This window comes from Motacilla alba, chromosome 3 (assembly GCF_015832195.1).
Source record: "Motacilla alba alba isolate MOTALB_02 chromosome 3, Motacilla_alba_V1.0_pri, whole genome shotgun sequence".
In the NCBI taxonomy this organism is placed as follows: domain Eukaryota; kingdom Metazoa; phylum Chordata; class Aves; order Passeriformes; family Motacillidae; genus Motacilla; species Motacilla alba.
In genome coordinates, this window is record NC_052018.1 from 91,325,228 (window position 1) to 91,352,622 (window position 27,395).

The following is a 27,395-nucleotide window of genomic DNA, read 5'->3' on the forward strand; positions in this document are numbered from 1 at the left end:
TCCTGAGCAAAAGGAAATAGGTACTTTTGTCCTTAGAGTTTTTTTCATCCTTAGAGTGTTGGGATTTTTCTTTACTCTGGAAACCTCACAGTGCATCAAGAACAGAAGGCAAACCAGTAGCTTACAGATATGGGAATTTGTGTATGGACAGAGACGAATTGCAGAGTTTGGGAATAGTTTGGGATGAAGGTTACCAGGACTGTTTTGTGCCTCTTCAGAGCAAAAGAAAGGAATAGACTGAACTTACAGCTGAGGCCAGGCAGAAATGTAGCTGTCAGGCAAAAAAGCAAAGCCAAACATCATGAAATAGTGTGCCTGAAGATGTGTTTTGTATTGCAAGGGAAGTTGTAGAGAAGTCAGCAGTGTTGCACTGTAAACAGCACTGAATACAGCTCAGTCATCCTGCTAAACATGGTGAACCTCTAGCTTTTGCTGAGGATGAGGTAGCCAAACCTCAAGAGTTTGCCTTTCTCAGAGTGAGTTAAAACCAGGCATTGATGGGATAGACATCTGCTTTAAGATCCTAGGCAGTTGTATATGAGATATAAAGGCAAACGTGAACTCTTTAACACTACCCATAGTCCATTGCTGATGAATTAGGTGTCAAAAATGTACAATCAGGTAGGGAGGAGAAGCAGAATGTACAAGCAACAGTATCTGGACTATTTAATTAGCAGGTGCCCCCTTTTATAGATCAGACATCCTCAAAATTAATTCTGAAATACAACTTTGGAAAATAATTGCTTCATTTTCACCACTAGTGAAGGCTGCTACTTTTTAGTTCTATCTAATTTTTTAACCCTAAAGCTCTTCTTCAGTGCAGTTTTGTACGCTGAAAGAATTCTAGCAGCACAATTAATCCTCATTGCTGTTACTGACTTGGCAGTTTTCCCTTGGATTGGCTCAAAAGGAAGCACTGAGATTCAGGGATTGTGATCTCTACTGCAGTTTCAAGGATGCAACTTTGTCTTAATGCAGACCAGACACCCTGTTATGCTCACTGAGCCTTAAGTGAAGAGGGATTTTTAAACTAATGCCTGCACCCTGATATCTGATGGTTTTATTGACGGATCTTCATTCCCACAAAGCAGCGTTCTGGGGAATTATGTTCTGCGCTGGGAGGACAGTGCAGCCAATGACCAGCTTGGGAACCTGATCCCATCTCTAAGCTATTCATTTAAACATATAAATATTTAATTACAGAAACATAATGCCTGATGTTCTGACAGATCTTCCTGTGAACTTCGGCTAGTACCCAGACTAATCAGGATATCCCTAAAAGCTAATAAAAAAATAAAACCTGCCTAATTTTTGCAAGTGTCTGTTGTAGTAATGCCTTTGCTGGGCTCCCAGACTCAATGCGCTATGGACTGACTCCCTCGGGAGTGACAATTCTGAGTCATTTTAGCAAAAGAAGAATCTTTCTGAAACCATTTCATTAGTATTGGTTTTAGAGCTCCTTTGAAGACAATCCAGATAACGCGGCCCAATTGTTTCTCTTTTTGTTAGCCTTAGTGCTTTTGTGCATGTGCTAGGATAGAATGTTCCTTAGAGACTGGTTTTCCTAGAAGCGGTTTAATGTGAAAGAACAAAGTGCAGCAGCAGGTGACGTGGAACAGGCAGCAAACCCCTCGCATCAGTACTGTTGGCTGGAGGAGGGCGGCATTGCCTGCCTTTGTAAGGAGCCCTTCGGCACGTCTCGGGTCATTAGCCAGTAGTCCTGGGACATAACAGTAATATAATAATAGCAAATAATAACAGGCATGTGGCATGTCCGTGTCCTTTGCCTATTTAGCACGGGCTTTGTTTCGCTCTTTTAGTCCCGCAGGTGAAAATTATGAAAGAGCGACTACCTGCCCTCCCTGCAGGCAGCGACTGCTGCGTGCGAGCCCCGCCGCCGCTGCTCGTTACCCGCTCCTGGAAAACTCCCTGGCCTGCGGGGCACGGCTCCGCCGCCCTTCCCGGGCGTTCGGGAGGCTGGGGCCGGTGCGCTGAGCCCGGGGCCGGCGGTGGGTGAGGATGGGCTGCCGGGGAGCCTTCCCCAGCCGCGGGTCCCGGCGCTGCCGTCCCTAAGGAGGCGGGGGAACGCCGCTGCTCCCTCCGCCACCCCGGGAGCGCCGCCGGCGTCGCCCGGAGCGGGGCGGTGCCGCCGCCGGGGTCTCCCCGCCCGGGGGTTGCCATGAAACCGAAAGCGGCTCCCGCCCGCGGGGGCGGCGGAGGCCGGGGGCGGCGGCAGTAGCGCGTCCTCGCCGCGCCGCCCGCCCGCCGGAGCCGCGCACGGAGCCGCGCCCGCGCAGCCGGGCCGGCCCCGCACCGGCCCCGCACCGCCGGCAGCGGCGGCCCCGGGCCCGGCTCGGAACGCGGCGAGCGCCGGCACAGGTGCGGCGGGGCGGGCGGGCCGCGGCCAGGGACCCGCCGGGGCCGGGACAGGGCAGGGACAGGCGACGGGGCGCGTCGGGGAGCGGGGCCGGGCCCGCGGGCGGCGGCCGTGGGTGCTGGCCGGGCGGGCGGGGGGCGACGGCTCCCCGAAGTGCCTCTGCCAGCCCCGCGGGGCGGAGGAAGTCTGCGCGGGGCTGCTCCTCTCCGCTCAGGGAGGAGGGCCGGGTCGCGAAGCCGAAGTTGGCGCCCCGGGAGTTGTGCGAGGTGCGGCGGAGCCCTCGCCCCCGGCGCGGGGGTTCCCCCCGTGGAGCCGGGCTCAGCCCAGCCCTGCCCGGGATGCGCCACGGCCGCCGCCCCCCAGGGATGCCGGAGGGAAAGGTAGGCCTGGTGCCCGCCCCAGAGGTTGACGCAGGGCTGAAATTTTGGGGGCTGGGAAGGAGAGACAAAGCCGGGACTGCTCGGATGAATGAAGAATGTCTTTGCAGCTCTGATCTTTTCAGACTGCAGGGACCTGTAACAAGCATCCCCGCTGGCGTCAGCTGAATGCTGCTGGAGGGAGGGAATCTCCCCTCTGTGCTTGTGCAGGGGGTCTTCTGATTTTCCTTGATTAACAGTACTCTGCGAGCATTTCGAGGCAGCAGGCTTTAACCAAACGTTTTCAACACTCTTCATATGTAGAAGGAAAAAGGAAGAGCTCCTATTGTTGGCACTTCTTGAATTGCTTTGCCTATTGTTAGCTTGGCTGTGCCTTCCCGGTGCCAGCCAAGAACAACTTTCCTCATAACTTCCGTTTTATAAATACGGGATGGCTGAAAGGAGTGCAGTGATGCTCTAAAAATAGCTGGGTGTATTCAGGTCAGGCACATCTCCAGGCTGGCAGCAGAAACAGTTGTATTTTTAAACTCCCCTGCTGATTGCACACAGAGCATGCGGGTTTAGTGATGAAGGTAAAATTGGGGTGGTCTGGAATGCCGTTGTGCATGAGCCTGAGCCTGGCTGGTTTTTCACATCATCTTTTCTCTGAGGACTGTGTTGTTTTATTGCTTTTGAGCTAAGCGTGAGGTTTGGTGGTGATGTGTTGCGCTCAGCCTAAAACCACCCAGGACAACTTCCTTTGCTGTTAGCTTTGATTATTTTATTTCTGTTGTGCAGAGAAGTGTTTGCTGTGGTTGAGGACCCCTCTGTGTGAGCAGAAGGCAAAACTGTACCCCTTGGCTGAAGGGAGGTCATAGTTTCAAGTCAGGAGGGAGGTACCTGCCTGCGTGCAGGAGCAATAGGAGACAGTGGGACCCTCTGGATCACCTTGATAGTCAGAAGCCAGTTGTTCCCAGCTGCTTGGCAAAGGAGATCTTCGAGAAGAGATTTGAAGTAGAACAGCCTGCTAATATCTCTCAAAACAAAACCAAAAACAAACAAACAAAAATCTGCCCTCCCTACACACATGCTCAAATACATGGCAAGGAGGCAGTGGAGTCTGTTATCATTGCTTCAACACAGAGGAAACCTGCATATCATTGGAGGTGATGCAGAAGCAAGTGGAAGGAGACCAGAGCAGGCTTTGAAAGTGAAGAGGTTTTGGTGCAGTGAAAAGTGGAGGGAGGGTGAGAAGTGATGTGGTTGTAGCTGTGTTTAGAAAAATAATCCCTGTGGCAGCACACAGGGTGGATAAATGAGTAAAATATTACATTTCAAGAGAAATAAGTGTTTGGAAATGAGTGTTTTCCTCATTCCTGGAAGAAGTGTTTTCTCCATTCCTGGAAGTGTTCAAGGCCAGGCTGGATAGGGCTTTGAACAACCTGGTTTAGGGAAGTTGTCCCTGCCCGTGGCCAGGTGGCTGGAATGAGATGATCTTTAAGTCCCTTCCAACCCAAACCCTTGATTCGATGAAAACCAGAGGATGATGGTGATGGATGACAGTTTTATTTGTGTGAGCAGACAAGAAATACTGTGTCATATAGAGACATGAAGCAGGAGAAGTTGGTGAGGTATTGTGGAGATCTAACACTTAAAGCCTGAGAGGGAGATGAAGGTTACGGAGCTGAGCGGAACAGGTTCCGGTTGTGCCAGGATGGGACACAGGCTGTGCAGAAGAAGGGCTGCAGAGGAAGCTTATGGTCATCCTGCTGCCTCTGGGCTGGTCATCATCCACAGCCCAGATATCAGGGGAGAGGCTGAGAGCTCAGCCTGTGCAGGAAGATGGTCTGCCGTGATAGGGCACATCTGTGAGTACCTCCCAGGAAACTTTAGGGTTAGAAACTGAAGAGTTGTAAGCTGCTGAAAGATAAGATTCAGAGTAGCACCACGAACGAAGAAAAGCTTGTGGTGCTCATAGGGTATCTATGGAGTTTTGAGAGGGTAAGGAATCACAGCCAGGAGGGGACAAGATTTTGAAGCTAGAAAGCTGCTCTTGTAGACTTGGACGAAAGGAATGCAGGTAAGTGCAGAGGGCAGAAACCAGACAGTTCTTTATTTCACCACACAGGCTCCCTAAGTGAAGAGCAGTTCTTACACAGCTGTCAAAGCTGTAGGACAGGTCATGAGCTCTTCATTCTGTGCCTCGTATTGCTTGGGTCACTTTGCAAAATCCCTTCAGTGGGCAGGTGCAGACTTGTAGCGTCATCTCCTGGACTTTATTTGTGCCCACATTTAAGTTACCCTATAGCCCTCTGTCTTCTTCAGCTCTTTGTCTGACCCTTTGATTTTGCATAAATAGACATAATTCATCATCAGGAATCATCGAATCATCTGGCTAGGGAGAGATATTCCTTTCTCTGGTTTTTCAGGGAGTCTGTGTGAGCTGTAGTTTTCTTGGTCTCCTGATCCTGTGGAGGCAGTTGCTGGTGGCTCAGGGATTCAGGTAGTTTCTGTTGTCTCGCAGACATTCCGTTCTTGGGAGCATTCCCTGCCCAGAGCAGCGTGGCAGCCTCAGGGTGCTGCTGCAGGACCCAGCCAGCTGGCTGGGACACCTTACAGCCAGCGTGCCCTTGGGTCTGCGCCCCGAGGTGAGGATTTCAGAACCTCTTCTTTTGCTTTCTGGGGCTTTTCTGTCCAAGTTTCTCGGCAATAACTGTGAAGGGTTAATGATCCCACCGTTAGTCATCAGTCCCTTATCAGTAGCAGTTTGGGCTGCAAGTGTGATGTTGTTCCACTCTCTTCCCTCAGCCCAGGAAAGAAGCTAACCTCTTTACCCTGCTGTGTGGCTGGGCTCGGGAAAGTGAGGAAACTTGAGTCATGCTATATTGTTAATAAAAATGTTGCAAAAATTTCCAGTTTCCCCTGCTCGATATTGCAACAAATACACAAGTGTGTGAGAAACTGTTTGCACCTAAACCACAGTGATTTTGAGATGGGATTGGCCAGAGTGCTCTGCAGTTAAGCATGTTTGTCTCTGGGAGTGGGACTGTAAAGCAAGTTTTTGTATGTAATATGCTGATGTTTGCATACAGGGATTCTGGATGGCTAAGTATGTTGCTGTGAACTTATTTTGCAGAAGGTTATATCAAAATATACATATATTATTGTGCAAATCACCTAGTGATTAACCAAACCTCAAGGTTAGGAACCATCTGCAAGGCAGTTTTTTCCCAATTAGATGCTGTGGGACATTAAATGGTCTGACCTGTGCTAAGATCATATGGTTCACAGTCCTGTCTGCTATATCCATGTGCTTGAAACTGGATTGTGGCCCTATGAAAGAAACAAAAAAATGCTGTGGCTGCCTGGCTGTGGCAGCGTGCTCAAGCAGAGCAGCACAGCTTTCCACTGCCCACTGCATTTGGAGAAGGGATCATGGGAGAGCACCGCTCCTGGTTCTTACCTCTGTACATCTCCAGCCTGTCCTCATGGGAAGGACTTTTTAAGAAAACATCCTTTTTCCTGTTGATTTTTTTTCTTTTTAAGAAAAGAAAATGGTGACAATCTTGGCTGTCACCACTTTCCCAACAGCAGATTCATGGGGTCCCTGAGAGCACTGGGTTTTTACATTAGCAGTTGCATTTTCAGTGACAGCTGTGCCTAGAAACGTGTGTCTACATGTCATCGGACACATGTATGTGTCTAAAAAAAGGTTTTGAGCTCATCCTAGTAATTCAGATGAATAACCATTGAGTTGATTCATAGATTTCTGTAGAGATGCTGGTAAAGTTCTCTATAAAGACTAAGTCAAAGGGTCTGGGCATGGAAAACTAAACCAAGGATCTCTTGTGCCTTAAACAGATATTCATGGCCAAACCAACAGAGTGGTCAAATCAGCTAAGTCCTGAATAGTGTGTCTCTATAGAGCAGAGAAAGAGATGTGCATTTGGAAGCCCCAAAGACCTAGTTCTGCAAAATTTGTAATGGCCAATTATTTGTTAGGAAAAGTGATGATTCACTTTGGCTTCAGTACACTAAAAGATTAAAAAAAAAAATTAAAGCCTGTTAGTTTTCTTGCTTTCTGTCCCTTACTGGTTTTGGTTTTTATCAGTAACTTTTGTTTCTTTATTTCATTTTTCTGTCTCTTCCTTCATTCTGTTTCCTAAATACTGTTGCTCTCTGTCTTTTCACTTGAGTTCATCCCCTTGAGTTTGCTTGAAACCTGGTCAGGGTTTCAGCACTGTGCTTGCTGCTGGAGGAGGTCAAGGGCTGCTCATGAGCAATAACACTGGCCTGCTGCTCTCTACTCATCTGCAGAGTCAAACTGTTTAAAATTAAGATCCTGCTCCCACTCAACTTCTCCATTTGGGGTTTTCCCCAAAGCTTCCCAGAAGCAGATGGTGCTTCCTGGAGCTGTGCTTGCAGAGCGCTACAGTTTCTGCAGCACTGCCTCCTCCCAAGGAATCCAGCTGGATGTGCCCTTCCCTCAGAGCTGGCAGGCTCAGGGGAAGTCTGTGTACCAGCTGTTGTGCTGTTCTGGTGTCAGCCTGTGTGCGGTCTACAGCCTGACCGGGAAGCAACCTGAGGACAGGTGCTGACGGCAGGGATGAAAGGACACCTTGTGGGTTAAAAATCCTGACTGTAGAAGGGAGCTTAGGCTGCGCTGAGAAATGCAACTCAAATCAATTTAATTGATCCCATAAAGAAGCAGCATGCCTGCAAATTGGTGCCTTTCCCTTGGCCACTGACTTCATGATGCAATGATTTGTCTGTTCCAGAGCTTCATGGAAGGTTCAGGAAAACATGCCGTAGGCTGAGATAGCTCCTGGGAGGGGAGATGGAAATTGAAATAGGTTAGAAATGCTTTGGGAAAAGGCGAAAGAGGCTATATGTTGCATTAGGTACAAAAGAGAATAGACACTTTCTTTGGAAAATTAGTATTTTAAATAACAGAAGACTTAAAAATTACTGCTTTCAGAGAAAATATAATAGGTTACTTTAGGAAAGGAAGGAAAAAAAAAAAAGAGAGAGAGAAAACAAGAGACCAGAAAGCAAAGGAAGAGGGCAGAGGAGGATAAAGAAAGAGTGGGGGTAGAGATGGAGCCTAAGGCACTGCCTCGAGGGCAGCACATTTTGGACTGAGGAGGGAGGCTGATGCAGAAAGAGGGAGACGGAGGCTGCCAAGAATCCTGCATGTACAATTAAGTTGAGACTACAAAACCATTAGGGTTTATGGCCACTTAAGTTATTACAAAACCAAATAAAATGTTTATTTTCTTAAAATGGATTTTATTTCCGTTTGAGAGTTCTGTTTGAATGTCTCATGCCTGTGCAGCCTGTGGCATGAGCTGATGTGACCGAGCCAGTGCTGCTTCCTCTGTGAGCTGCCACTTCACTTCCTGCAATGGGTGGGCTCGCCCGGCTTTGCCGAGGCTACTGTGGAGGGCTTCACAGGATTGGACCTGGGTGTTTCTTAGGTTCTTGTGTGCTTCCTGCTGCCCTTCTACTTTTTCTTTGATCACATCACTCATCAGTTTTATGGAAGGTGAAATCTACTCTGTATCTTGGATTCCGACTGTGAGAAACGTCCTTGGTAACCTTGTGTTGCTCCAGATGGTAAATTTGCAGTCCCTACATCCTTTCAATAAGGCAAAATACTTTTCAGAGGCTTGCTTTGTATCCTAACACTTCTAAAACATTTTTATGCATGATCTTTTCAAAGCTACTCTAGGGGATTTCCACTCCCTTGCTGTTTTAAAATGCTTGTACTGCTGTGTTAACCACAAAGCTCACGCTGGTAGACTCTGTCTCTCTGTCTCTGTATCTCTCATTTTCTCCCTATTGAGGACCAGCTACAGCTTCCAGGTATGGCTTTACCAAAACGTGTCCTGTTAATGGTGGCAGGAGCTCAGCTTTGCCAGAATTCTTTCTCATTTCTGAAGGGCTATTCAGGGGCTTGGCACACAGGGGTTGGGGGAAGGCTGCAGACCCAAAAACATCTCAGGGAACAAGTTCACCCCCTGAACCGGCAAAGTGGTGTCGTGATGTTGTAAGGGTGAGAGGCAGAACCTTCTTACTGAGATTTCTGTTGGTGCTTGGGAAGGTCATAAAACATTCAGGGATTGCCATAGAAGTGATGGCAACAAGTTTGTTTTCCAGCTGTGAATGAGGTTATTTTAAGGCATAGCAGTATTGTGTTGATTAGAAATAGATTTCTTGATAATGCAAAATTAATAAATTAATTATTTTTAGAACATCCAGGGAAAACACTAGATGTAGCAAATAAGTAAACTGGCTGTAAAATCAAAGCTGCTTTAGCACCAGATGTACTTCATTAATTGTAAGAGTGTATTTTAATTTTTTTTTTAATGCAGTGTTGTAACCTGTGTCTTAAAACCCTGATTCAGCCTAGTCTTATGGGAATTTATTGTAATGCTTGACTGTACCTCTATGCAAAGGAAACCCTACTGTCTTACTCTGCTTAGTGAAAATTTGCCTATGGAGATGAGCAAAGTGATGCTTGCTTAGTAAGGTTTTACTGTGCCTTGAGGATGAGGTAATATTACAGTTGGAACTTCAATAGCATAGTGGTGTCTATATACAAAAGAAAATGTTTATTCTGCTATCCTCTGCAGCAGCATCCCCTGGGGGGCTCAGGCACATACCCAATAGGAAATCGTTGCTGTTAGAAATACTCTCTCCTGGGTACCAGCTGGTCACTGCCCTGCAGCTTTTAAGTGATTAGGACAACAGCAGAGCAGCTCCTGAGGTTCCCTTGCTGCCAGGTGAAGTGGGAGTGAGCCCTGAGTGCTAGGAGTGGGTCTGTGTGGGTCCGTGTTGGCAGCAGGGGATTCTTTCCCTCCTCAGCCTCTGTGCTGCAGGCACACACAGGGTGCTTCTCCCATATGGGGACTCTGCAAGTGTGTTTTGTTGTCAGCAGTTAAAATGTTCTAATTCTCTGTGGGCTGGAAGGGACAAGGATGATCCCCCAGTGATGTCGGATGTGATCATCTCCCGTTTCCACGACTCCATATAACTTGCTCTATCTTAAATATGTATCTCAAACTGTATAGATACTTTTAGTCATTCTTTAGGAAACTGTTAGCTCTTCCACTCTGTGTGTTGAGTTGGGACATATATTTTTTGCCCCCAAAACAGTGGAGCTTTTGAGGACCTTTAGAGCAGTGATTCATACGACTTTGTCACTTTAATTCAAAAGTACTGGAGGCAGCTAATCTGTTCATAAATTTAATAGTTTATAAGGCAGCTTGGAGAGGGTTGTTTTAATGCAAGATGTGTTCCCCTCCTTTCTGGTTGTGCCTGTTACCTCCCAATGAAGTGACTGGATCTTAGACGTCCAAATTTGACAAAACTTTTCCCACTGTGCCTAAGACAATTCTGATCTACCATAAAAGGCAGATAATTTTAGAGGGAGGGACAGGGCATCTTCTAAGCCTTGTCCCTACCAATTGTCTTAGTGCAAAGCAACAGAGGTGGTCTAGAGCTACAGAAAGGTAGGTGCAAAACCTTTTTTCTGTGCCCTGTTGAATGTATGACATGGAAGCTGTTAAGTGAGGAAGGTGCTTTTTACTGGGAATACCCCAGTCCTGGAGGGTGGCTGAGCATCACCCTCTCCTCATGCAGTGAACCTGGCAGAAGCCAGGCTCTCAGCCCCATTTGCTGGGCAGCAGGACCAGGGATCCTGTCTTCTTGTCCACGTGTAGTGTTTAAATCTGTGATAACGACCTGGATATTTTCCCTTCTCAGTCTGAGACATGGTGGCACCCAGTGCCTGTGCCTGGTTCTGCCATCCTGGAAATTTTGGCTGTAATGGTGCACTCACAGCACATGGGGTAATGATTGGCTTCATATGAGAGAAGACAGGAAAAACATGTTCTCTTTAAAAAAAGCAACCACATTGTAAGGAATGGTTTTTCTTGTGTGCAGAAAGTGTGTCTTTGTGGCTAGAAGAAGTTAATCTATCCACAGTAGTTCAGTGTGATCAAGGTTCCACACAGCCTGTCATTCTGACTGCTGGTGCTGTAGATAGAGAGCAGCCGTGCTGGAGGGGAGCTGTTTGAACATGGCTTTAAAATGTTGATATTCTAGTAAGTCATGCCCATGCTGATTTTTCTCCTTCTTATTATGTTCTGCTCAGTTTCTGAACAAGAAGCAATTCTAAGTGTGGAGCATTTCACTGGAAAATGTTTGGGCTCCGTTTGGTGTGGTGGTAGTTAAAACAGGATAGCTCCCAAATTACAAAGTTTATTTTTGTTAGGAAAATTCTCCCACTTGGATTATTTCCAGTGAGGTTAAGGCATCTGCATAGAAAGAGTTATTCCAGAAGCATTTTGCTTGTGCAGCTCGTGGTGCAGGCAGGGCTGGGATGCTGAAGCGGTGGGAAGGTGCAGCGGGGAGCTCTTTGTACTGCACTGCCTTTGAGCTCCCACTCATTGGTAGCTGTTTATAGGACTTGGGCTTAACTTCTAGTGATTCATACCCCTTTTTTATGTGTGGGCAGAATTAATTCTATTTATTTCACTATAGGGAAATCCTTTTTTTTTAATGTAGATTTTCATAAATTGGGGGGTTCTGTGTGTGTGCTGTTGCAGTGCAGTTGCAGTGAAAATCCCTTTGCAGCATGCACCGTGTCTGCCACAAGAGCATCATTATGCAGCACGAGCCTGCCGCTCTCTGCTATTTTAAACCAGCGTTACAGTTCACACGCGTGCTGCAAAATTGCAGCATACACAAAGGCAGGACAGCTTCCCCTTGCTGGAAGCTGTGAGCAGACAGAAGTGAAAGCTTCCTCAGCCCCTACCTACGCTGGCCAGGCATCAGCGTAAGCAGGAAATTGATTCAGCTAACCCTGGGCTGCTCTCACTGTCACCTAACAGCACTTTTTTCCCCTGACGGTTTCCCTTTGGTTTCAGTTCCGAGAGCCCATGCGCTGGAAGCCAGGAGTGGGAGCAAAGCTGCTGCAAGCCGCCCCGAGTCCCTGGTGAGTGCTAGGATGGGAATTACACGCTGCCTGCGCTTCTTTGGATCGCATCCCACCGAGTGCTGGCTGGCACGGGGCTGCTGTTTCTCAGCTCCTCTGCCTCTCCCCAGCTGATTCACACGGGCACCTCTCCAGCTCGGGCAAAGCACTGCCATCCACAGGCCCCCTCCTGGAGCAGCCTATTTCTTCCAGCAGAACAGCTGGAAGCCCTGCAGCAAAGCTCCTGCATGGCTGGCAGCAGCGGTGAGCTCCCTCATCTTCTGAGGTTTCCGCTCTGCCCTCTGAGCAGGCAGCCTCCCCTTTCACCTGGGGTGCTCTTTCCTGTGTCCTGAGGTGCCCTCAGCTGTGCAATACTATGCTGGGCGAGGCTGAGGTGGAGTAGGTGCTTCCATGGAGATGCCATTTAGGAGTGGGATTATCCATTTTTAGGAGTGGGATCTGGGTTGGGTGCATTATGAAGGTGTTTAAAGAGATACAGGCTCTCATTTCAGCAGGAGAGTTGGAAGGTGTTGTACCACAGCAGAGTGGCTCCTTGCAGAAGGAAATGGGAGCGATTTTGATTGATTTAATGAGCAGTGAGAGCTCTGGGGGAGTTTCTTCATGGAATTTTGGGCTGCTGAGAGTTTCTTTTTAATGTGACCCATGACTTTTTTGCCTGAAATATGTCACCAGCTGGAGTTTCTGGAGTTAAGGAAGATCCCTAAAGGCAAAAGGGTAAAACATAGAATTGTTGTTGCCGTTGGTTTTATCTTATTGTGTTTTTACACAGTGATGCATTAGCTTGCTAAACCATACCATCAGATGTGGTATGTGCTGGAGCATGATAGGACTGGGGAAATTGTATGCCAAGTAAACAGGAGAGATAGCAGTAATAAGAGAGAGGAAGGAGACTTGTTTCAGGGTTGTCACCAACCCGTGGCAGAGTGAGTTCTTAGGCAGCTCATCCCGTGGGTGGTCCACGCTCTGGAAGTTAATGGTGACAGCTCTCCATCTGCCTTAGAAGCAGCAGGAACACTCTGCTGCTGGCATCTGCTACCGAGGCAGCCCGGACAGGAGACTGGTAATCCCTCAGGCTGCATTTTGTCATCTCTGGTTGATGTGAGGAAAAGAGAATTGCTCCTTATTAGGTGTGTCAGGGAACCAGGAACCGCATTTCAGAGGAGGAAAGATGGACTGTTTAAAAATGAAAGAAGCAAATGGACGACCCTGTCTGGTTTGAAGCAGGAAGCTGTTCATTTGGAGGGACCAACAAGGTAATTTGCAAACTCCTGCTGGAATAACAAGTCTTTAATGGCTGGAATATGAATTATGGTTCATATTCCTGAGGGCTACCAATGTTAGATGCTCAGCTGTGCTGGAGTATGTCAGACATTCAACCTGGTGAAAGGCAGGGAGACTCTCACAAGCTGGGGAGGTGAACACTGTGTACAGCCACTAACAAGGGTGCAAGTTACAGGAGCACTTAAATGTTGGCTGTGGAGTACATTTTAATTGGTTACGTGCTTTGGTGTGTTTTTGAATCAGGCACATTATCTGTCTGCAGGATTTCCTCGCCCAGTATGGATTGTTAAAGTAGAAAGGAAAATGAGTGTTGCTTTCTGAAGCCCAAGGTGCTCTGTGGCAGCTCACTAAGTGCTGCTTTTGTGGGCCAGGAGGCCACTGCAGCAGGGAGGGAGGGCGGAGTGTCAGCACTGGGTGCACTGTTTCATGCCAGACACAAGGTTGTTAATAATGACGTGCTGGCCCTGCTTCCCTCCAAAAGCAGCAAATGCCCTCGGTGACCTTACAGGAGATGAGTGAGAGCTCTCAGACAGGTGCTGATGCCAGTAAGAGTGACTCCAGTGACTGACAGGGCGGGTGGTGCACACAGAGAAAAAACAGCATCCCACAGCACAGCTGTAAAACTGAGCACTTCCCTTGTGAAATCAGGGTCTGGCAGCTCAGGTGTGTTGTGCTTTTGTACAGTCAGGTAAGGAAAACGTCTTCTGAGTGCAAAGAAATGCCAACCAGAGTGGCTCTAGGGCTTGAGCTACTTGCAAAAAAATAAAAACTGCAAGGTTGAGGGACTGGTGGCAAATCTCAAGGTTTGTGGCTTAAGGCTTGGAACAAATGTTGATGGTTTTTCCTACTGGAAGATTAACATTGCATTCCTGTGCTGTGTATGAGTTACGGTAGGTTGAAAGAAAAACTTAAGTCATGCTTCTGATTGCAACCCTGCTTTTCTTTCTTTTTTTTCCCCTCTTCTTTCAGACAGAATTAATATAGCCAAAAACTTGCACATAATTCAGTAAAATAAGAGTTTACTGCTAGAAATGAATGATCAATGGGAAAAAGAAAGATGTCAAGTTAAGAGGCTTCAACTCCTGTAACACCTAAACTGAAGGTAAAATCCCCCTGCTGGCTTCTTTTTTGTATGCTCCTTGCTGTGAACCACAAAGCTATCTCCTGCTTGAACCAGTGCAGTGAACTTGTAAATTCATGTGATTGGACTCTACTTTAAGTGGAGACTTTCCTCGTGAACATTAAGGCCAAGACTTGGCCTCTGCTTTCCCCAGCTGTGTCTGAGACTCTTGTCGTTTTTTAAGACTAAGAAATGCTGCAAGGAAAAAAAAAAAATCATAAACCAACCAAACCATAAAAATCACAATTCTGTGGAATAATTTTCAGATTGTGAAGCTCTTTTCCAAAGAAGTGTGCTTTGATGCTTGCAGCGTGATCTTTGTTTTGTGCTTCTGTGAGTGTTTTATTGTTCTTCCATAGCTGGCACCACGTTTCCCTCTGAAACCTGTCTCCCCCCTGCAGATGAGAACCCTCCTGCCAGCAGCAGCCTGCTGCAAGCGGTAGCCGAGGCAGAGTGGCTGCCAGGGAGTGTTTGAAGAGCTTCTCCCTGCGTCTGCTTCGCTTCCCAGGGCAGCTCCCATGGCCTGTGACGAACCCGCTGCTCTCACGGGCATCTTCACGCGCCAGAACTCCTCCAGCACCAACTCCCTGGACTTCGAGCCCGACGCCGACTACAAATTTGTGGAAAGCCTGGAGGAGCGCTACAAGTGCGCCTACTGCCACCTGGTCCTGCACAACCCCCACCAGACGGGATGCGGGCACCGCTTCTGCCAGCAGTGCATTCTCACTCTGAGGTGAGAGCAGACCGCTCCCGTGTCCGCAGGCTCCCCTTGTTCCCTTTCCTAGAAAAAGCAGCCCACATCTGCCATAAATCAGCAGCGAGTGCCGTAATAATATTACCCACCCAGTGAGAGGCTGAAGGAGTCAATGGCAGGGCTCTGTTGAACCCAGTGACTGCGTGCTCAGTGTTTTAAAGGTGTCTCTAAAGACCTTACCCCGTGCTGGTGAGCCGCAGGGAAGTCAGCATAGAGAAACTGTTGATGTAAGCTGACAGTGCTGTGTGAGATGCTGCTGTGGTCTGTCCGCCTGCCATGGTGCTCTTCAGAGGAATTTGCTGCATTGATGTCTCACGGTGTCGGTGCTGGTGGTTAGACCAGGCTATGTTCATTTGCTTTTGTATAATTCCTCTGAATTTAGCAGAATTGTAAACTGATGTTAATATTACCTGATGCTGCAGTCAGATCACAAGGCACCTCTTGCTTGGTGCAAATGAGTTTACCCTCTAGACCTGTCTGGGAATACATTATGGACTCTTTGGTGCACCCGAGGGCAGGATTTCACCTGGAAAGGTCACAGAGGAGCGTCTTTATGTGGATGGTTATCACTAATTACCTTTTGTGAACTTTAGATGCTTCATGTTTGCTGCTTTGTCTCTGGGTTGACTCCTTTTGCACTGCCTCTATGACTGTTTTCCTGGATTTTACATGATTCCTATACCTTTTAAGAAAGAAGCCATTAGATCTCCTTTTAGTGGCATAGCAAGGAGGCACTGCTTCTAGTAGAAAAAGGCTGGGTTTAAAGCACACAATGAGATTTTTTTGAGACATGACATTTGTGATCTGCAGATGGTCAGACAGTGACGACGTTCTCTTAATTAAAAAACATCTTGTGGTTTTTACCATTGAACTCCCTTAGGACAGACTTTGCTTTCTGTTACGTATTCACGGTTGCTGCTTTATGCCCTGTTTGAGCTGTGGGCAGAATTTGGCTGTGTAGTTGCCAGATGAAAGTGTTTTTAAAGGACTTTTTGTTGTTGTTTTTATGCTATCTACTGCTGACTTCTGTCACAGTCAGATTATAGCATAGCCCAATTTCATAAAATAAATTGAATTTCCTGTGGGTTAACACGACTCTTCTTTTGATCTAGAGAGTTAAATGCAGTACCCACCTGTCCTGTCGACAAAGAAACAATAAAAATGCATGAGGTAAGTGGCTATAGCTTTATTTCAGCAGTCAGCATTTGCATGGGAAAGGCAAGACAGCTGAGAACAAGGTGGCTTTTAGTCCTCAGGGCAGAACTTTTTTGTCTCTGAAATAATGCTAAAGGAAGCAGTCTACTCAGTGATGCTCTCCCAGAAAGGGATTATGGCTGTCTAGCTTAAGCTTCATTTTATACCTCATGTTCTAAAATTATTTCATTTTAGTCTTCTGTATTTCCAGTAAAATGTTGAAGAATTCCACAAAGCTTTGAATCCTCCCAAGTCACCAGATGTCTGATTTTTTAATGGAGATTTTACTGAGTTGCTTTTTAAATGCCCTGTCTTGCTGGGATATCTTGTTTATCTGATTGTATTTGTTTTAACTTGGCTATAATTTGATTTCTTGATTATCTCCATTAGATGTCATTAACCCTGAAAACCTAATTTACTTTTGGGTAACTTTTAGAGGAAAAGAGAGATGGTTCTTTTAATTTTGCAAGCTATTGTTGCTTTTGGTTGTTTTGTTTTATAATGGATTAATTTGTCCTTACATATATTCCAAAGATTAAAAGTATACTATATACTGGTCCTGCCAGAAATTTTCCAGGGAAATAAAATGTCTCCTTCCTCTCTCTCCTAATCCTGATAGGAAATTATAATCAGACCATCCACAGGATTTTTGTTTTTCATTTTTCATCTTCTACTTCTTGCAAATTTTGATGACAGCAATGCAGGAAGATCTCTAAATAAGGCTGAGAGTTTGCTCTGGGGGTTTCATTTGCTTCTGCATACACAGCTGAGAACGGTGCTGCTTCTCAGAGGTGACAGAAAGGATATCTCAGCATCGCCTCCATCCCAAAGGCACTGCTTGAACAGAGTGGAGCATGCACAGAGCTGGATTGGTTTTCGGAGCCTGTTTGCTCCAGCTGCTTTTTTCTAGATACAGGCAGCCTCTGGCAGTGGTTATACAGCTCCTGTGCTACTAGTCCTGCTGGTTATGGGATGGATCAGCATCTCTGGAATAACTACGTGGGGGGGAAAAACCCTTATGCTTCCTAGAAATGTCATAAATGGTTGAATTTATAGTTTCAGTACAAATTTTCAATATGAATTATCAAGAGCCATAGTCACAATTACGGTGTCTACACTTGAACACCTAGAAGATCTGTAGTGATGTTTTGTTCTTTTATATTATTTATAACATCCCATGTGACTGCATATTAAGGCCTGTTTGCTTCCTTTACAGGTATTCAAAGACAACTGCTGTAAAAGAGAAGTTCTCAACTTGTATGTGTTCTGCAAAAACTTTCCTGATTGCAATACAAAAGTAATTCTGGGGCGATATCAGGTTGGTTTGCTTGATCAAATTTTGAAGCCTTTGATTTTCATGACAGCTCTGTGTATTTATGATCAGCTAAATTCCCGTGATTGTCTTCAGAGTTATTGTAGCAACATGGTTTAAGTACAAAGATTATGACAGCTATACACTGTAAGTAGCATATATTACAGCTCTTAGCTTGTCCCAGCTTTGCCTTAGGGTGCTGGTTTTTTAATAACAACCATTTGCTTTATGTGGCCTTTGTAAATCGCAGCGTTCATTCATATTCTGAATGCTTAGGTGATTGTTGATTCGAAGAAACCACACTGGCCCTTTGGCATTTAACCTGCTGCTGTGTGTTGCAGGAGCATCTGCAGCAGTGTTTGTTTGAAAGCATGCAATGCACTAATGATGGATGTCGGGATCGAATTCTTCGCAAAGACCTGAAGGAGCACTTGAGCCAGCACTGTAAATTCCGAGAAGAGAGGTGCCAGTACTGTAATACATATGTGGTGTTAATTAACATACAGGTAAGAATATGAGGCACTCCTGGGAATCCATCACCTGTTTCCCCTTGATATCACTGAGTGAAAAGTTTCCAGCATTGCAATGGCACTTAACTCCTGAAACAAAATTTGGCTGAGTAGCTGAAGGAGAAAGTATAATAAATGTAACTTAAATCATACCAGTTATTGATGCTCTCTTATGAACAACAAGGTGATATATGGCCTGCATTTTTATGTTTGGGATTACTTTTTGCATAGCTTCCTCTGTATATACTACTTTACAAAAATGAAAGTCATTGCCTTGTTCTGTTTTCTTCTTCTTCTTCAGAATCATGAGAAAAATGACTGTCCTGATTATCCTGTGCCTTGTCTCCAAAACTGTTCACAAATAATTCTGAAAAAAGAGGTACTATTATTTTTTTTATGATACTGTAATTCAGCATATCACATAAATTTATGAAAACTGAAAGCTGCAGACCACATTGGCCCGTGCCAATAAAATTTCATTGCTCTAAGAGTTTATTGTGTTCAATCCTAAAAGGGATATCTCTCCCATCTTATAAGTGGATTATTCTGTCACTGCAAGCCATGGGTGTTTTGCAGCATGGAAAAATATCTGGCTTGCTTATTGATTCTGAAAACTCGTTTTCCTGGTAAAATGATTGGTGGTGTCATGACAATGGCCTTTATTCACCCTTTTTGCAGGCATTTAGATTTCATTAGTGCTTCAAATTACTAAGTATTTATTTAATCACAAACTGCTTCATTAATACATGCAGATTGAAAAGCACCACGCTGTGTGTCCCGAGGCAGAAGTGGACTGTCCATATAAGCAGTACGGCTGTCATGTAAAGGTACTGTTTTACAGATCTTTGTCTGTACCAGGACTGGACTTTGTCTCCCAAACCATCAGAATAATTAAAATAACCAATTTATGTCCTTTCACAACCATTTCTGCTGGCTAAGCTGAAATACTAGAGAATCGGAACTGCCCTTCCCTCCCTTTCAAGGCGTAAAGGAGACATTTTGAATGTTTGCATCAATAATTTTTTTACCAACAGCTTCAAAAATCTGCTTGTCTTTTTATTTTATTCTTTCACTTCCCCCCTCTGCCTCACTAAGGTTAAAAGAGGGAAACTTGCTGAACATGAAAACAGCGCCCTGAGGGAACATATGCTGCAGATTTTAGAGAAGAACTCCCGGTTGGAAGAGCGGGTAAGTCATATTTAATGAGCACTCTTCAGCAGTTCTTGACTGGTTAGAGGATGATATGAGATTCTACATTTGGTGCCTGGTTTAGATCAGGTACATCTTAAAAGACTGTTTTTATGGTTTTTCACACCTCAGAAGACAGAATAAACTCTTCTAGTGAAGTCAGTCAATTACAGGGAAACCTCTCTGTGCTCAGGCACATATATTCTCCACCAGGAACAGTGGGAGGCTCCTTGCTATTGCTCACCTCATTTGCTTCCAGTCTCTGCTTTACACTGGATATGAGGTTTAGAGATAAAGTATTTTAAAGTTTAATTGACTGGCCAGGTTGCTCCAAAAAGCAGCCTTTAGCTGCCCAGGTCACCTGCTCTGTGTGGAGGCAGCACAGAGGATAGCAGAGCCAGTTGCAAGCACCTCTCTGCTCAAGATCACTTCTTTGGCTCCCAGCAGGAGACACTTGGTGTAGGCCCAGTCCTGTTAACTGAATGGATCCGAGCTGACGGGGGACTTACTCTTTGCTTGTTTATGCAAGAAATAAGAGTCCCAAACTGCTAAAACTTGGTTTTGAAGTGTGCATCCCTCACTGACTCATCTATCCAGCAGAGGAAAAAAATGCAAAAATGCACAGACATGCACCTGTGCATGTAAATATATATTATCCCACCATAGAGCTGAATGGATCATCATGATGGAAATGAGAGATAGGAGCCTCTTTGCACCTGGAGCCACACAGATCTGCTCAAAAGTCTGATTACCTTATGTGCAGTTCTTGCCAGTGCTTATTCACAAATAGCAAATTAAGGAGTGTTCTGTCTAGCTCACTTAGAGGATTTGCATTGTAAACTTTACCACTGTCTCTTATATAGTCAGATATGTTATAATTTCTGCATTGTATGTTTTGGTGTTCCTTAGCATTTATACTCTGATTTTTCCCTCTGTAGATATCTGACCTGTATAAGAGCCTGGAATGTAAAGAGATTAAAATCCAGCAGCTAGCAGATGCCATTAATAAGTGTGAGAAAGAATTCAGACAGTATACACAACTGTTTGGTAACAATAGCAACTTGGTGATAAGCTCTCAGGTGAGACCTTACTTTTGATCTTACTTTTTTTTTACCAATTGCATTTTTGCATCCAGAAATATGTTTCTCCAGTAATAGTTGTTATTAATAGCACAGCAATAAAAAAATCTCCCCAAGACCTTCTCATTTTTTTTACAATATGGTATTGTCTTTTCATTTTAATCGATACAGAAGTTTGGATACATGATCTGGGCGAAAAGCACAGTACAAATCCTCATGATCAGGGGCCCCGGGCAAATGTGCAGGTGTAAATTTGAATAATGAGTTCAGTGAAGTGGCGCAGTGTGAATGGGTTCTGAATGAGGAATGGCTTCTCAGTCTGTAAATGTGCTGAATTAATCATGAAGGAGCACTGGGACAAGTTCCTAAGCCAGCAGAGCACTTTGAAAGCATCATATTGTTGCAACTGCTGACATGCTAAAGACTTCATTATCTTAATTCAAAGCAAATACCTGGTTTTATGGATATCTCTTGTCTCTACTTCCCCCCCCCCCCCCCTCCCCCCCCAATGGCATGAACTGGGAAGGCTCTGGCCAATCACCTGGATAAGTCTGCACGCCTGGAATCGCAAGTGAAACAGCTAATACAGATGGCAAACCAGCAGCAAAGTAAATTAGACCTGCGGCCCCTGTTTGACACAATTGAAACCGTGAAACAGAAGATTGCCCTGATGGAGACGTACGACCAGCGCTTGGGTATGTTGGCACTTCCCTGCATAGGTAGGGGGGTTTGCTGATTTACTGGTGGCTAAGTAGAGGCTCTGGTGCTACTAGAAAGGGCTTTCTTCTTGCATTCTGAGACCAGACTGTGATGGTGTGTGTGGTGTTCTCCCGCCTTTCCCTACTGCACAGTGTCTCCTGAACTCCAGTGGCATTGCAGGGCCACAGAGCCACCCAGCTGCCTTGGTTTAGCTCCTGCACTGTGATGGAGGCCATGGTGCTATTCAGGCATTCATGACTTATAGTTGACAGCTTTTCTTTTTCAACTACCAGCTGCAATTACAGTTTTAAAAAGTTAACAGCTGTAGTTCATAGCCTGTACTCAGGCTTGGGTAGATCAACTTTGCCAGTTTGAGTCTGGGTGCTTGTTTTATCCAGGGCTCTGAAAGTTTTATTTTACCAAATGTCTCTCTCTTTTTTTTTTCTATTTCTTTTTATTTCCCTCTTCTCTCAGTTGTTTTGGAAGATCAGTCCAGCAAACATGATCTCCAGATCAATATTCACAAAGCACAGCTCAATAAAAACGAAGAACGATTTAAGCTTTTGGAAGGCACGTGCTACAATGGGAAATTAATCTGGAAAATCACGGACTACAAGAAGAAGAAAAGAGAGGCAGTGGAAGGCCGTGTGCTGTCCATAGCCAGCCAGCCCTTCTACACCAGCCGCTGTGGGTACAGGTTGTGTGCCAGAGCCTACCTGAACGGGGACGGCTCGGGAAAGGGAACGCACATCTCCCTCTACTTTGTGGTCATGAGGGGCGAGTTTGACTCGCTGCTGCTGTGGCCTTTCAAGCAGAAGGTTACACTTATGCTTTTGGACCAAAGTGGGAAAAAAAATCACATTGTGGAAGTCTTTAGAGCTGACCCCAACAGCAGCAGTTTCAAAAGGCCGGATGGAGAAATGAATATCGCCTCCGGCTGTCCGCGCTTTGTGCCGCACACCGTCCTGGAGAGTGCAAAGAACACCTACATCAGAGATGACACACTCTTCTTGAAAGTGGTCGTGGATCTAACTGATCTTGAGGAATTGTGAAAAGCGCCCGGTCAATATGATTGCTGTAAGCATGAGGAACTGCTTTTGTGGCGAGCACCAGCCATGCAATAGCGAATTGCCACCAGTCAGGCTACTGAGAATGTTTCATGGCTTTGGACTACAGGACAGATAATGAACTGCCAAAGCATCAGCCTTTCCTTTTCTACCCTTTTTTTCAAGACTGCATTTTTAAGGCAGCTAGAAGTCCAGGTTGGCACAAACATGCATTCAATACAGATTGGTTCAGTCCAGGCTGGGGGGAATGCTTGGCTCCCATCACCAGACTGGCATTTGGAGATGAACCTCCTCCAGTAAATTCCCAGGAGCCCAGGCAGGCCTGTGGGCTCCTCTCCCTCACACAGAAGTGAAGCCATGCCCAAACATGCAAGTGCATTTCATCTGTCTGCAATGGAAACATTTCACATTAGCAAATTTGAATCAATGTGTCTTGATCCCTCCATCTCCTGGATTTTTGAAGCAGAGAGAATGGCTTCAGTTAGGCAGGGAAAACATTTGCGAAGTTTCTTCAATCTTTTTTTTTTGTTTTAACTGTGTTTTTCCAGAAAGCCCAGAGGAAGGAGCCAATGCCTCTTACATTTTTAGCCTGTTTTTTCAGCTGTATGGAGTACCCCAGGTCACAACAGCTTTCTTGTGTCCTTTCCACTCCTGCCTAGTGCCTTGGGACTGGTTTCCATTGGTGGTAAACATCCACAGTCCCCATCTGAAGCCAAAAGCTGCAGGTGCTTCTTACCTCTCAGGACATGGCCAGAGGCAGGGCACTCAGCCAGCCTGCCAGCTCCTGGCTGCACTGCTGGAAGAGAGGCAAAACTCTTGTTCTTTTGCTTCCACATCTGTGCAAAAGAGATGTTTTCTGGCCTTACCAGCTCTACAAAAGGCAGGAAGAGCTTGGGGAATAGCTCACTTATGTAAACATGCACTTTTCCTCTCTGAGAAGTTTGGGGAAGAAGGGGGAAAACAGATTAGGGAGTGAGGTTGCTGTAAGAACCCAATTTTGACAATCAGTGCAGCTGTAGGGTTTGTTAAAGGATAACACAGCTGCTGACTGTGATGTCTGAAGATTAATTTTTATTCCAAGTTCCTTCCATATTGCAAAGGAATGTGTGCATTGTACAGGGTTTACTGGAGACACACTAAAACTGCCAAGGTCAGGCACTGAGGAACAAGCGACACAGAACACATGTGCCTTTTTAAAGCCCTTTGGGTGCCTGTGAGAGGGATGTAATTCTCCATGCTTAGTGATTTTGTTATTACAAGTGGCAGAATTTTGCATCTCTCATCTCTTACAGGTCAGGTAGAGAAACACCACAGCATTATCCATTGCTCCAAAGCTTATCAAGAGACAGCAAGAACTAAGCTGGTTTTGGAGTAAGACTAAACCAGGCAGGATAAAAATCAAAACAGGGCACAGACTGAAAGGTGTAAGATAGAAAATTCAGGAGGGCAAATGTGGTAAAATGAAAAATGCCCTTCCCTTGAGGGATGTTGATAAGAATCTAAATAATTCAAGGATTGATACCAAGATGAAGTCAAAATACTTTATTTTGTATCTGCAATCTTGTTGCTAGACATTCGCTTTCCCACATGGTTTTCAGGACATAATTCAGACACAGGTATTTTCTAACTCAGGGGTGGAGGGGAAGAGACCTTAGTAATCTGTACCTCATGGTGGGTTAGCACATGTGAAATCTTTGTTTTGATCTAGAAGTCCTTTTTGTTTTATAATGTCAAGATGTACTGAGCCACCATAGGGGCTTTCCATGTTCGCGGGGACAGATTGTGAAGAACAAATTTATTCTTGTGTACCACCACCATTGTCCTCAAGAGTCATTTCAGCTGTAAAACATTAGGCATAACACTTGGTTACAGAAATTAATTAGGCATAACACTTGGTTACAGAAAGAGCAGGCTTGTTTTGACAGTGGTGTGCCATTCTGTGACATCAACCCTGAGCCTGGATTTCATGTCGCTCATTACTTTAAAATTTGCCATGTAACCTTCAAAGTGACACAACTTCCATAATAACCACTAACAACTGATGGGAATGTGTCATCCGTGTGTCCTGGGGCTCTCCAGTACACTGAGTGTTAAATAGAGAAAGTGATAAAGAACTCGGACAAGCAAGGGAGGCAAGATGGAAAGGATGTGTGTGGTCTGTATCCTGGCAAATTCCCAGCCCTCTCTGCCTCCACCACCCCAAATGTAAAATGGGGATAATAATACTTGCAGAAGCGTTAGGGCTGTTTAAATGTTTGTGAAGAAGTTTGAGCATGAAAAGAGCTAAGTATTACTAAAACTCCATTTCTAATTGTTAGAATAGGTGATGGCATAGTGATGTGGATAAGTGTTTAGTGTTTTCCTAGACAGATTTTGGAAGCATGTTTGGTTTTTTGCAGTTCCTACTGCAGTGTCTCCTCTACCTACTGGTTGGGTTTAGGTTTTTGCCATGAATATTCCTTTTAAAATTCTGAAGCACAAATTCATCCTGGGTGATGGAAACATCCCTTTTGAAATACTGCCTGTTTTATAAAGAATGAGTTGAGAAAATTAATTTTTTAAAAAACAACCTTCTTTAAATTTGTTCGTTTTAGTACAGAAATTAAGAGATTTATGTTAAAATTTTCAGTGATTTTTTTACTGCTTGTAAACAGGGTTTTAAATTTCATCCCATTCCTAATAAAGAAAAAATGTTGTATAGCATGAACTGTCAGGAAGAATTTTGATGTTGCATGAAGAATACCAAAAAACTTTTCAGTAATATTGTACTGGGTAAGTAACCAAAAGAGCATAGGGTATTTCTACATCAGTGTACCATATGTTTCTAATGTATTTATTGAGAGTTTGTAGTTGTTTGAATATCTCTTAGTACGATAGAGGCATTTTTCTAGCCGAATGTCTTTACTGTGTACATAAACTAATGTAAGAATAAATAATTTTATCATCCTTCTGGGAGGGACTGTGGCCTATATTCCTTTTGGCTGGGGTGAAGCAGACTTTTAAGGATGTGGAGTACTGGGCATTTGTTTACACTAATTAAAAAACAACAAAAAAAACAAACCAACACTGCTTAAGATTAGGAATCAATGTGCTCCGTGGGTATTTCGGTTTGCACTTGGATATCGCAGAGCAAGTTCAGTCAATCCTACGCTAGATCAGACGAATATCCTCGAGGTCTGAGGCTGCACTGCGATGATGATTTGTGGTTGGGCCGGCTTTGGGCTCAGCAGGGGCTGGATTTGTTTCGGTTCAGAGCAGGAACAGGAACTGTTCCAGTATCCCACGACTACGGCGTGCTTGGGAATGCGGTGCAGGGCAGCGGGCAGGCGCGGCGCAGGGCCCAGCGTGCCGCCGGCCGCCGCGGGGCCGCGCTCCGTGCCCGTGCCCGCGGCTGCCGTGAGGGCGGGCAGGAAGCGGCGGCGGGCGGCCGCAGCTCTTCCGGGGCGCGGGCGGCGCCGGCCGAGGGGCGGCGGAGCTGGGGCGGCCGCGGGTGGGTAGGGGGCCCTGGGGGGCTGGGGAAGGGCGGGCCGGGGCGCGGGGCCCTCCGGCCAACGAGGGCCGTGGGCGGGATCCGTGGTCCAGCCACAGCCCGACGCGTAGGTGTGTGGAAAACCCACACCCGAGCGCGGGTCTGGCCTTCGGTTCCTGGTGCGAGGGCGTGAGCCCGAACGTGCTTTCCCCCCGCGGTGCGGTGCAGGGGCACGGGAGGGGGATGTGGTCCTGTGCCGCGTGCCCCGGGATGACCCTGCTGGAGCGGGGAGGTTGGAGCAGGTGACCCTCCGTGGTTCCTTCCAGCCTGTCCCACCCCGTGCTTCCATGGCGCTGCCCTCAGGCGTGTTGGCTCGTTTCCTCTGTTTCTGAACTTCCTCCTCCCCCATCGCCAAAGTATTTTGGAAATTATATTATTTAATGTTCTTTTGTCTCTGACTAGATATGGATAACAGGAAGGATGAAAAAAGCAGGACGCTGTGTGCAACGTCAGAAGAAGGCCTGAAGGCCCGAGGTGGGTGCTGTGATCCATTGCTGTTCTCTGGTGTTTATGTAGTTTTGTTTGTGTGTCACCCTCTGTGTCACTTACTGGGTTTGCTGTCTTGCTGATGCCAGTAGACCATGGCACACTGGAAGAGTGGGAAAAAACACAACCAACCCCTCAAAACAGGGTTTTTTGTGTTTAAATTCTACTGAGAGTCTTTTTGGTGGGCCACAGTTACTAGCAGGCTTGTCACTGTTGCCTTGTGTTGCCCTAAGGAAAGGAAAAAAGGAAACGAAAGCGCAGCAGAAGCAGATCCTCATCTGTTTCATCCACATCATCTTCTAGCAGTACATCCACTTCTTCCTCCTCATCACGCTCATCGTCAAGATCATCTTCTTCCAGTAGTAGTAGAGGTAAGCTAGGTCCTCATGCACGTGATGTTTTCCTATTTTGATAGCACTCCTGAGAGCATGTAAAGCTTGTTTTAAGTGGCAAAACCACCACAAAGTGACAGTGTGGAATACCAGTGCTGCCTGTTCAGGGTGTTTCTCTCATAATCCTTTCCTATTGTGTGTAAAGGTGCCACTTCACACACAGTTTGCGATGTTCTTATGTTAGTTTGAATTCCTTCTAAAGAGAAACTGCCATTCAAATAAATGTTATTTGGTAACAATATGCTGTATATATTTAAGCCCCTTAATTTGTTGCATTTTCAAAACGCACATCTTTTTTTACTTCACCAGTTTATCTAGACCAGAGTTGTGTGTTTGATTTAGTCCTGCTTTGGTCTTAACATTTCAAGCATTTAACTTTGAGGACTCAGGTGAAGCCAGCACATCTGCAGAATCAGTAAGTCAGGTATTTTTAGCTTCCATGTTAGTCCAGTAAGTGGCAGTAACTTAATGTGTTCTCTTTGTCAGGGTTAGTTCAACCTGTGTTGATAGATACAGCTAAAACACTTGGTTCGTATGTTTCACATTTCTCTGTCTTATACAGACAAGACAAAAAGAAAAAAGGCATTTTCAGAATGCTAAACTTAGAGGGTTTGATTTTGTTGTTTATTTTTTTCTGTAATTTTAGATTCTCCTAAGTCTAAGTCAAAGAAAAAGAAAAAAGAAAAACACAACAAAAAGGTAAAAGTTTACAATGAGAAATAAGTAGTTAACAAACAAAACAGTTCTTTATATTTCAGTAACCTTAAATGTCATGTAAGATAATGCTTTTGTCTGTGGCTGTGTAAGTGTAACCATGCTTTTAGGGTTGTGGTCGCTGAACTGATAAATGAGCACTTGACTTTAGACAAAAAGAGAAATAATTTAAAAGTTACTATTGCAAATCATTGCTGGTCCAGCTGGAGTTTAGAGTAGTCTCTGAAAAAAAGAGAGGTGGGGAATCTTGATAAATTTATAGAATTTGCCAAAACTTATTTATACTTGGTGAGTGGTAAATTTTTGCTGTTGCAATTCTTCTATGTTCAGTGATTTT

The 27,395-nt window shown here is 45.4% G+C and overlaps 2 protein-coding genes across 11 annotated transcripts; both read left to right on the forward strand.

The window, feature by feature from the left end:
• The first annotated feature begins 2,318 nt into the window (after positions 1 to 2,318).
• Positions 2,319 to 24,890, forward strand: TRAF5 (TNF receptor associated factor 5). Of its 10 annotated transcripts, none has more exons than XM_038131682.1 (13): positions 2,319 to 2,379; positions 11,667 to 11,734; positions 13,985 to 14,117; positions 14,537 to 14,868; positions 16,002 to 16,059; positions 17,300 to 17,401; positions 17,737 to 17,901; positions 18,206 to 18,283; positions 18,657 to 18,731; positions 19,000 to 19,092; positions 20,031 to 20,171; positions 20,698 to 20,866; positions 21,345 to 24,890. In XM_038131682.1, exons 4-13 carry the CDS (start codon positions 14,654 to 14,656, stop codon positions 21,920 to 21,922), a joined length of 1,674 nt encoding a protein of 557 aa, XP_037987610.1. In that variant the 5' UTR covers positions 2,319 to 2,379; positions 11,667 to 11,734; positions 13,985 to 14,117; positions 14,537 to 14,653; the 3' UTR covers positions 21,923 to 24,890. The 10 variants fall into 10 exon arrangements, with proteins under 10 accessions (XP_037987610.1, XP_037987611.1, XP_037987615.1 ...); XM_038131683.1 differs by lacking the exon at positions 2,319 to 2,379 and adding an exon at positions 2,480 to 2,757; XM_038131687.1 differs by lacking the exon at positions 2,319 to 2,379 and adding an exon at positions 2,480 to 2,757 and having other exon boundaries at positions 13,989 to 14,117.
• Positions 24,891 to 25,225: 335 nt separating this feature from the next.
• Positions 25,226 to 27,363, forward strand: LOC119698918 (ADP-ribosylation factor-like protein 6-interacting protein 4). The gene is made up of 4 exons (XM_038131693.1): positions 25,226 to 25,427; positions 25,869 to 25,940; positions 26,186 to 26,323; positions 26,991 to 27,363. Exons 1-4 carry the CDS (start codon positions 25,241 to 25,243, stop codon positions 27,065 to 27,067), a joined length of 474 nt encoding a protein of 157 aa, XP_037987621.1. The 5' UTR covers positions 25,226 to 25,240; the 3' UTR covers positions 27,068 to 27,363.
• The last annotated feature ends 32 nt before the right edge of the window (positions 27,364 to 27,395 follow it).

What these genes read in the sequence shown, in the direction of transcription:
- TRAF5 (XM_038131682.1), top strand. Translation starts at nt 14,654, where the DNA reads ATGGCCTGTGACGAACCCGCTGCTCTCACGGGCATCTTCACGCGCCAG. An exon ending in TAATTCTGGGGCGATATCAG is followed by an intron (nt 17,402 to 17,736) that starts GTTGGTTTGCTT and finishes TGTGTGTTGCAG; the next exon opens with GAGCATCTGCAGCAGTGTTT. An exon ending in ACTTGGTGATAAGCTCTCAG is followed by an intron (nt 20,172 to 20,697) that starts GTGAGACCTTAC and finishes TGAACTGGGAAG; the next exon opens with GCTCTGGCCAATCACCTGGA.
- LOC119698918 (XM_038131693.1), top strand. Translation starts at nt 25,241, where the DNA reads ATGCGGTGCAGGGCAGCGGGCAGGCGCGGCGCAGGGCCCAGCGTGCCG. An exon ending in CGGAGCTGGGGCGGCCGCGG is followed by an intron (nt 25,428 to 25,868) that starts GTGGGTAGGGGG and finishes GTCTCTGACTAG; the next exon opens with ATATGGATAACAGGAAGGAT. An exon ending in AGAAGGCCTGAAGGCCCGAG is followed by an intron (nt 25,941 to 26,185) that starts GTGGGTGCTGTG and finishes TGTTGCCCTAAG; the next exon opens with GAAAGGAAAAAAGGAAACGA.